The 10,000-nt window shown below is 44.0% G+C and overlaps 1 protein-coding gene across 3 annotated transcripts in view; it reads right to left on the bottom strand.

Moving 5' to 3' along the window:
- The window catches only part of LOC135089616 (glycerophosphocholine cholinephosphodiesterase ENPP6-like), a 17,140-nt gene that overhangs the window by 2,927 nt on the left and 4,213 nt on the right, over positions 1-10,000 (bottom strand). For 2 of the 3 annotated variants that reach the window (XR_010261561.1, XM_063985442.1), the window contains exons 2-9: positions 7,153-7,265; positions 6,331-6,577; positions 5,659-5,865; positions 5,154-5,292; positions 4,464-4,624; positions 3,759-3,879; positions 2,881-3,012; positions 1-2,061 (exon numbers count right to left, since the gene is read on the bottom strand). The exon at positions 1-2,061 is cut by the window's left edge. Coding sequence is in view for 2 of the 3 variants with exons in the window: in XM_063985442.1 (XP_063841512.1) it covers positions 1,829-2,061; positions 2,881-3,012; positions 3,759-3,879; positions 4,464-4,624; positions 5,154-5,292; positions 5,659-5,865; positions 6,331-6,577; positions 7,153-7,265 (1,353 nt within the window). In the remaining variant the exon portion in view is untranslated. Of the gene's footprint in view, positions 2,062-2,880; positions 3,013-3,758; positions 3,880-4,463; positions 4,625-5,153; positions 5,293-5,658; positions 5,866-6,330; positions 6,578-7,152; positions 7,266-8,109; positions 8,256-10,000 lie in introns of those variants that run through there. The other variant, XM_063985443.1, reaches the window with a different exon arrangement.

The raw sequence follows: 10,000 nt of genomic DNA, 5'->3' as shown, positions 1-10,000 counted from the left end.
AAACACTTTCCACGATTCCCTGAGATGACAATGCTTCATGTAACACAGTGAAACAAACATACACAGTACTGGGACCCCTTCATACGACGCCACCAAAATGGCGCCACCATGTTTGCAGTGATTAAAATGTAATCTGCTGGTCACTGCACTGTTGTTTTCTTCGATTTCGTTTACAAAACATAATTCGGCTATTAATGCTTCATTTTGATATTGATCCATCGCGGCAGCTGACTGTGAAGTATTCCTAATTATACACCACAGGAGTCCACGGTGATGTGTTGAGGCGGTGGTGGACACAGGTACTGAACTGTCTAGCCGGTTCACGTGCCACAAGACTGGCGGGTTTGTTTACATCCGGTAGTGCAAACTCAAGGCAACGATTCTTGTACATCACGTGATGCATAATCTTTTTTTTTTTTCGTATTGAGTATAACTTTTTATATAGAAATGTCCCGAAATCCAGACGACATATCACTCACCATATTTATTTTCATACCAACATTTATATCTTAGCTTCTATTCTCTACTTTATTTCATAATTATATTTCTAAGGTTACATGTTTTCATCAGAGTTATAGAAAGCTATTTGCATTATTATAGAGTTGTCCGCAGTGCTGAATTAATGCATCTGGCGTTGTTAGGCATCTGCTGGCTTATTGGGTGCCACTATTACCGAATGAGACAGAACGAACCTTGCATTGTTCACTGCCTCAGACACTCAATTCCTTCATCAACTCCCTCTACGCAGCCTTCCACACCACTGTCCCCTCTCCTTCAGTGGCATTCAGCTCTTCCCCTCTCCTTCACTGAACATGCTTGGGTTGTCCTCTAAAAAAAATATCACGTCATCTCTTACTAAAGCAGTTTGCATGAACGTAGCTGTTTTGTGTCGTTTCTCTCAAATTTTCTTCTCAGTTTCTTGCTCTACACAGCGGTTTTGTCCATCCTTGTATGGAGTACGGCTCTAATATTTGGGGAAGTTTCACTCACACAGCTTCAGTAAACAGTGTGGAGTCCTAGAACTTTTTGTCAAATCAACTTCCCTTTCCAATTGTCTTGAATCTCTAATCACAACAATGCTTCATTTCTCCCTATTATATACCGTTGTTTTCGTGGTTAATTCTCTTCCAAAGGTGCTAACTGCATGCTTCCATCCTTCCGTGACCTCTCTACATGAAACATTCTACTCTGTCTGAATTATGCTTCATCTACCTTACTGATACTAGAGGCAACCACTGTCTTCACTCTTTCATCCCTTTCACTAATGAACTTTTGAACTCTGTCTCTCTGTTTTACTCACCCCACGACTTGAACTATTTTAAAAGAGCAGTATCAAAACATCCTTACAACTAAATTGGCATTTGCATTTATCCTACTTTCTAGGAGCAACAGTTGAATTGTGTGTGTGTGTGTGTGTGTGTGTGTGAGAGAGAGAGAGAGAGAGAGAGAGAGAGAGAGAGAGAGAGAGAGAGAGAGAGAGAGAGAGAGAGAGATCTACGATATTGATTTATAAAGAGGGTATCTGTCAACTTATTCACTCACACTAGTAGACTACGCGTGAAAGAACAGGGCTGTGATAGAATAAGACTCTCCGTCCATCACGACCGAAACAGGAAACCGTTAGAAGAGATCGCCATGTACGTGCCTTGCAGGAAACGTGTACATAGAAATTTCACAGTAAAGACTGGAATGGGAAGAATTTACTAGACTAACGCTACTAACGGAGAGAGAGAGAGAGAGAGAGAGAGAGAGAGAGAGAGAGAGAGAGAGAGAGAGAGAGAGAGAGAGAGAGAGAGAGAGGATGGAATTTCTTTTATGCGCTGGTCAATTAATTTGTCATCAGTTGGCGGGCCACCAGTGCCAGTGCAAGCAGCAGTGCCGAGGGGACCGAAATGAGGCAGCGGGCGGCGCCACTGCACACAGAGTCGTAGGTCCTGAAGATGGGCTCCACGTGGCTCCAGGTGCCGTTGTGGGGCAGCGGGGTGAGGTGCAGCACGTGAGTCAGCACTTGGTACACATCCACCACGTGTATCGGCTCCACTACGGATCCGCAATCGAACGCTGCAGACGTTAAATGCATAATGACTATGATATTGTTAACAGCGATGGTGATGATAACATTATATAATGATAACAACATTAATAATAATAATAATAATAATAATAATAATAATAATAATAATATTAATGATAATAATAATGATAATCTATTTATCTATTTATCTGTCTTTGACCCCTCGCTCCTTCCGGAAGTATCCCCCCAAAGGAACGGTCACGTCTCCCTCTCCCTCCCTCCTTGATTGTCGAGGCGCTGAGCCTCCACCGGCACTTCTTTCACACCCATCCACTTACTTCTTTACCCTGTCCTTCCACCTTCCAAATGTCCTTCTTCTCCTATTAGGACCCTTACCTTCACTCACATGCACTTCCTTTACATTCTCATCTCTCTTTGTCATCTCAACATGGCCATACCATCTCAGTACAGTCTACTCCTTTTCACCCATTCCACCATTCCTCACCTCACTCCACTCCCACAGGTGTTCTCATCAAAGGAAGTTTGATAAAGATCTTCAATAAACCTCTTTGTCCCCACAGCATCTCTTAAACACATCTTTGTTCCCATCCTCCCATCATGCCACTCCTAGACAAATAATTTCTACATCACACCCTCTGACTGTGATGCATAAATAAATGTTGGCAGGATTATGTCATTCATTGAGCCTTTCTTTACATTCACAGAGATTTCTTCTCTCCATAACCCTTGCGAGGAATCTTATGACACACCTACCTTACGTAATAAAGAAAATAAATAAATGAAATAGAACAACAACAAAAAGAACAACAATAACAACAACGACAACAACAATACTCAACACCCACCTGGTCCTCTGGCAAAGAAGATTCCCTTCATGTTCATGTCATCGGGGTCGTAGCCGTGACCACCGACGGACACGTAACTGCCAGAGCGACGCGGCAGCTGCTTGTCGGAGCGAGAGGCCATGATGTAGTGCCCTGCGGGGGTAGGACCAATGAGTGACGGCGTGGCTCACAACGACGGTGGAGGAAAAAAGGAGGTGAAAAACAATAAATCGATAACAACAAAATAAAAGAAAGAAAGATAGAATGAAGGAAAAAAAGACAGACAGACAGAAGGGGCAAAGCAACAAAAGACTATAATTAGTGACATATGCACAGTGATAGCGAGAGAGTGTCACACCCCACCACCGCTGACTGGTTTCCCTGCACTGTGAATTGGAACTTAATGGAAAACCAATGCCGAGGAAAGGAATTTTAACTCTTTTCCCCAACTCCAGAAAATCTCAAAGCCTGCCTAGGTGACGTGACTACCCAGAGTAAAGAGCAGCCTGGACTCAACCCCGCCTCTCTCCACGGCTAGGCTTGAGATGAAGGTCCTTGATGTCTTCAGAAGGCACCAACACACCACATGATGGGAAGGCATCGAGTGCCATTCAGACCAAAAATATAATTGGAGCAGGAAAGCAAACCATAACCACTTCTGGCTCCTTACGTGTCCATAAGAAAAAAAAAAAAAAAATTGGCAGGCAACTCCACCAAGACAATCCAAGCCAGCGTGACGAGATGCATGGCTCACCTCCTTTTTTCCTGCAGCAGACACATAGAGGGTGGTGGTGTTGGTGGTGGTGGTGGTGGTGGTGGTGGTGGTGGTGGTGGTGGTATTGATGAGGAGGAAGAGGAAGAAGAAGAGTAGGATGAGGATGAGGATGAGGAGGACTTACCTTTCTTAGCGACTAGGATGATGTCGTAGATGTAAGGACTATCTTTGAAGTGGTAGCGGTCAGGTATATCAGCGTGTTTGTATGCCATCACGCCGGGGATCTGTGACACTTGGTCGAACACCTGGAAAGGCATAAACGTTTACTTAGGAAGACCAGAAGACCACCAGTAGAGCAGCCATGACGTAACCCTTACTGGCGATCAGATATAAGGTTATAAAGTGAACGCTTAGGAATATTTCCATTAAGGGTCGATAGAAAACTTTAGAAAAACGAAGTCAAAACAATGGGTCAGTTGTTTGAAGGATTAGACCGTCACTGTCTTTTTAGGAACAGCCTCAATGTAAGCAAATTTCCAACAGGAAGGAAAGCTGGATGTTGACACAGTTGGAGGCGTTTGACCAGGCAAGGTGTGAGCATGGAGGCACAGTTACAGAAAATAACAGGAGGGACTCCATCAGGTCCATAAGCATTCCGAAGGTTAAGGCCAGCAAGGGCATGGTAAACATCATCATGAAGAATCTTAATAGGAGACATGAAATAAACAGAACGTGGAGAAGGAGGAACGAACCCTGAATTATCCAGAGTAGAATTATTAGCTGTTGCTGCTACTGCTACGTAGCATTACAAACACACACACACACACACACACACACACACACACACACACACACACACACACACACACACACACACACACACACTTACCGTATCCACGTTGCCTGCAATCACCTTGATGTTCATAAAGGCGCCCCTATCAGCCAAGTTCTCTACAAGGTCAGTGTCCAGGTAGTCGTCTATTTCATGTGTCTCGGTGACTGACGGATCCGTGGTGGTCATTCCGTGGTCGCTCACGATCACGATGTTCACTGTGACACAACAAAAACTGGCTGTCACTAAGATTGTTATCGTGTTCCTTGTCACTATCATCATGATCTTTGAGTATTTCTGAGTCACTTATGGATGAGCCCGCATTTTGAAACCCTCTTCTGTTCCAAAAGCTATAGGAATGAGTGTGTACGTTATCGGGGGTGAGTTTTGCATTAATGTTTTTCGTTTTTCATTGATGGTATAACACCTTGGTTGAAGTAAGGTTAAACTAGAAGGCCTGTGTAGTGTCGTGGTTAGCAGCCTAAGTTCACAATCAAGGAGGGTTGGATTGAGTCCCTGGGAGCAGCGAGGCAGAGGGGCGAGCCTCTTAACATGTAAAAATACGGGCACGGGATGTGAGCTGAGGGACTGTCGCCTCGCTGTCCTGGTGTGCAGCGTGTGAGTGGCCTCTACATAAATATCAGTCACTGGTCTCTTTCCACAGTGGCTGTGTTGCTGAACCAGAAAACATACACACACACACACACACACACACACACACACACACACACACACACACACACATACCACGGTTCAGCAGTCCCCTCTCTTCCAGGCCGGCCATGAGCTGCATCAGTACATCATCCAAGTCCCGCATCGCCTGGCGCAGGTCCTCCGAGTCCGGCCCGAACTTGTGGCCCGTGTTGTCCGTGTGTTCCGTGTACACCTGTGAGGCGACCCGGGGCCTTACAGTGAACGTACAGTGAAGCACACACTCACACAGACACGAGAGAGAGAGAGAGAGAGAGAGAGAGAGAGAGAGAGAGAGAGAGAGAGAGAGAGAGAGAGAGAGAGAGAGAGAGAGGAGAGAGAGAGAGAGATGAATAAATTACAGATTGGAAAGATAACTGATAAAACAACCACCCACTCAGCCACACACACACACACACACACACACATTTCTACACGTTTGCTCTACACATTCGACGCAACACAGCTACACTCTACAAGGCTACAAGGCTATACTCGTATACATTATCGCACTGTAGTGTACTATATGAACTAAACGTGTACAACTTCAGGAATAACTCACTTGCACAAAATCGAATCCCTCGTCGAATTTCTGCAGCGCTTTCTGAATGTTGGCTTCAAAAATTTCTTTGCCGGGGATCTTGACAAAATGTTCACAAAATTCAGTGGTGATGCCGTCGATGGGGACGTCACAGCGGGACCATAGGTACTGGGCCGTGCGCAGGCCGCTCTTCTCTGCCGTGGTCCAGATAGGCTCGGCTGTCCACCACTGTCGCAGAAAACAGAACCTTTACAGAACCTCTATTAAGAACATAAGGAAATAAGGGAAGCTGCAGGAAGCTATCAGGTCTACACATGGCAGTCCCTGTATGAAACATATACTCGTATATACCTACTGATTTCCACCTATCATCCTCATGCATAAATCTGTCTAATAACTCAGCACTTATAACCTGATTACTGAGTATATTCCATCCATCTAGCACTCTGAGAACCAATTCCAAGTCCGTACTACAAACTTTCCTCTACAACCTGAATCTTTTCCATTTAGGTTTGAGTTATGGGAGTTTCAAGACAAGGTGGTCCCTGCAATTAGTACGAGCATCAGAACGTAAAAAAAAACAAGGGAAGCTGAAAGAAAACATGAGAGCATCAGAACATAAGCAAACAAGGGAAGTTGCAAGAAATCATCAGATTACATGAGGGAAGGGAGTGAAGACATGACAACTCTCACCTTGGGCTTGCCAGTAGCATCGGCATCGAAAAGGGAGAAGTCGTCCCCATTGGTAGCGTCGTGGAAGTAATTGCCGACGATGTTGTGAGATTCAGCGTGCAGTCCCGTGGAGAGGGTGGTCCAGGTGGGGTAGGAGATGCTCGGGAAAAGTGGGTTGGTCCATTTGGCCCGCACTCCTTCACTCAGAATCCTGTTGAATCCAGGCAACACGCTCGCATCCTGCTGGTCCACGTAATCCCACCTCAGTCTGGTCAGGGAATTAGACAAAGGATAAATAAATGGACGAAAGAACGACAAAAATAGATCGATACACAGTCACTTAATATACAGATGTCCTGATGGAAGTTTTCTTGACTATGAACAGAGGTTTTTGCCTTGCTGTGAACTCGTATATGCTGAAGAAGAAACAACACACAATACAAATTGCATTTAACACATCAGTTAATCTACATATAAAATAATGCAAATAATAAAGCAGTAGACAGCGGTGGAGGTGACGCGTCTGTGTTGCAGGCAGTCACGTGTTTGTGTTGCAGGCAGTCACTTGTGAAGTGTTGCAGGCAGTCACGTGTAAATGTTAACGCAGTAACGTGTGAGTGTTGAGGCAGTCACGTCTTTGTATTGCGGGAAGTCACGTATGAGCGTCGAGGCAGTTACGTGCTTGTGTTGCAGACAGCCACGTCTGTGAGTAAGATGGCACGAACATGAAATAATAAAAAAGGTCATGCAACTTTCAGCCACGTAATTACAGTTCCTAACATACTCCAGAAATCCGGCACCTAACACCAAAGCAGTCGCCACACCAGATGACACAATATATACCCATCCATCATGATATAGAGCAGTCTGTCCCGTCCACTGGAAACCGGACTGCCAGCTGCCACCCAGAGCGACGCCGCCCACCACGCCGCCCACCACGCCCTCGCCCGCACCATCTGGGGAAGCAAGACAGGACGGTGACTTGTCCGTTCCATCATCATGTGCTGTCAATAGTGGCGATGCGTGAGTCAGCTTATTACATGAATGTTTACCGCTTAGGTGTGTGGGTGTGTGGGTGGAGAGAGAGAGAGAGAGAGAGAGAGAGAGAGAGAGAGAGAGAGAGAGAGAGAGAGAGAGAGAGAGAGAGAGAGAGAGAGAGAGAGAGACCTGTCGTTTTAATTCAACCGCAGGTATAATAATAATAATGACAACAACAACAACAATAATAACAATAATAATAATAATAATAATAATAATAATAATAATAATAATAATGATAATAATAATAATAACAATGATAATAATGATAATAATAATAATAATAATAATAATAATAATAATAATAATAATAATAATAATAATAATAATAATGATAATAATAATAATAATAATAATTATAATAATAATAATAATAACAATGATAATAATGATAATGATAATAATAATAATAATAATAATAATAATAATAATAATAATAATAATAATAATAATAATAATAATAATATGCGTACGTACAGTGTGTGTGTGTGTGTGTGTGTGTGTGTGTGTGTGTGTGTGTGTGTGTGTGTGTGTGTGTGTGTGTGTGTGTGTGTGTGTGTGTGTGTGTGTGTGTGTGTGTGTGTGTGTGTGTGTGTGTATGTGTGTGTGTGTGTGTGCATGCAGGTTGTTCACACCAGATCGTCTGCCAGTCTCCAGACGTAACAAGAATTCAGAGCCTATGGTAACTGATCTTTGGGTGAGGCTGAGCCCACGCACACACCAGGACAGCAAGGTCACAACTTACTGACACCCCGCTCTTACTTGCTACTGGTGAACACGTGCTGTACATTAATCAGGAGGCTGGCCCGTCTGTCTCTCCGCTCCGGCACTCAACCCAGGCCTTCTCTGTTGTCAGCCCAGCGTACTACTAAGATGTGTGTGTGTGTGTGTGTGTGTGTGTGTGTGTGTGTGTGTGTGTGTGTGTGTGTGTGTGTGTGCTGCCATGCTATCAAGATTAGTAACTGGTTTTCATAAGAGAAAAATTACAATGAAGATAAAAAGAAGTCACTACATCACGTACAGTACACGCAGGTTGCAAGAACGAGTGTTTCCTTCACACGATCTAATGAACATCACTTATACGAGGGAAGAATGAAATGAGTAACAACTGCAAATGCCAGAAGCAGGCAGTAAACCGCTGTTGTTACGGGTACAGAACACTCCTGATAACAACATATGACTTCATTATATTTGATCACTCGGGGGTCATGACTGCGAATATTATATTCCAACCTCCGGCCATCTCTCCCCTGAAAAATACATGGTAGAGCAAAACAACAGTGACTGCAGCAAAGCTGAACTTTACAAGGCCTGGCAAATTTCGTATATTTTAAGATCTTTTCAGTAGGAGGGAACATTCCTAGGAAGGTGATAATTCATCAACTACAGACTCATAGGACCATACTCTGAAACATTTCTGCGCCGCACCCCCACTATTTTCAAAAGGCTCTAGTTGAAGTTACATGGGTTTTAAAGGGTGTCTTTACGGTGACAGATTAACAACGTTTCTGCATTATTAAAATGAGAAACAGTCCTGAGAACCCGGCTCATCATCTCTGTGGCCTTTGAAAATAGTCGTGGTGAGAGGGCAAAGCGTCTCTGAATACTGGCCATAGAGGGGAGAGGGAGCGCTGCAAGATTGTCATTGAGCTTCCCCGCGTCACGCTGGCCGCCTCCCATCCTGCCTCCAGAACACCACATGAGCTCTATTTCTCACACAGTATACAAACAGCTTTCATGCATGTACATAGTTTTGATTCTTAAATTGTACCCAAAACATGAATGTCTCGGACAACCCTGCTGCTTCTGAGGTGACAACATTTGTGAGTTGTGATACATCCTCCGCCTTTCAGGATTACTTAGCAAAGTTTGTGCGTCATCTTCCCTCCTCTGAGCCTCGCCCTCTGCTCCTCACCGTGACTCAGGTGTCTAGGTCTATTGATAATAGTCAAGGAGGACCGAAGGAAGGAGGTGAAACAAGCAGGCAATCACTCGTTCTGTGCTTACCATTGAGAAACGGGCAGGTAAACTACTACTTTCTGCCTAACACTGTACCACCGAGTAAATTAAATATAGTGCATTATCAAAGGAAGTCGTGTCTGTGAACAATATACACCACTTTAAAGAAAATAATATGACAGCTGTATATTCAGAGACAGGACAGTCTTGTAAAATCGCATACAGATAAACACAACTAAACAAACGCACAGTGGCTTTCCGTAGCGTAGCCTTGCCCTGTGTACTGACCACTTTTATGGTGATATAATATGATAACACGCCGTATTATTATCTCTATCGCTATTCCGGATGTCCATGAATTGTCAATTGATACAATGGGAAAAGAATTTACAAAGAACACACACACACACACACACACACACACACACACACACACACACACACACACACACACACACACACACACACACACACACAGTCAAGTAAATTAAAGTATTGCCACTTTTTAAGTTCCCTTCACAATTTATCTCTTTACCTCTTATTCGTTCTCCTCCTCCTCCTCCTCCTCCTCCTCCTCCTTTTCTTTCTCTTCTTTTTATCCTCCTTATCTGTAACGAGGCCTAATCATCCCATCTTTTCTATGAACGAATCAACTAATAAAGATCCATAGGGGCACACACACACACACACACAC

The sequence above is a fragment of the Scylla paramamosain genome, chromosome 33 (genome assembly GCF_035594125.1).
Source record: "Scylla paramamosain isolate STU-SP2022 chromosome 33, ASM3559412v1, whole genome shotgun sequence".
NCBI lineage: Eukaryota > Metazoa > Arthropoda > Malacostraca > Decapoda > Portunidae > Scylla > Scylla paramamosain.
This window is presented reverse-complemented; position numbering and strand designations above follow the sequence as displayed.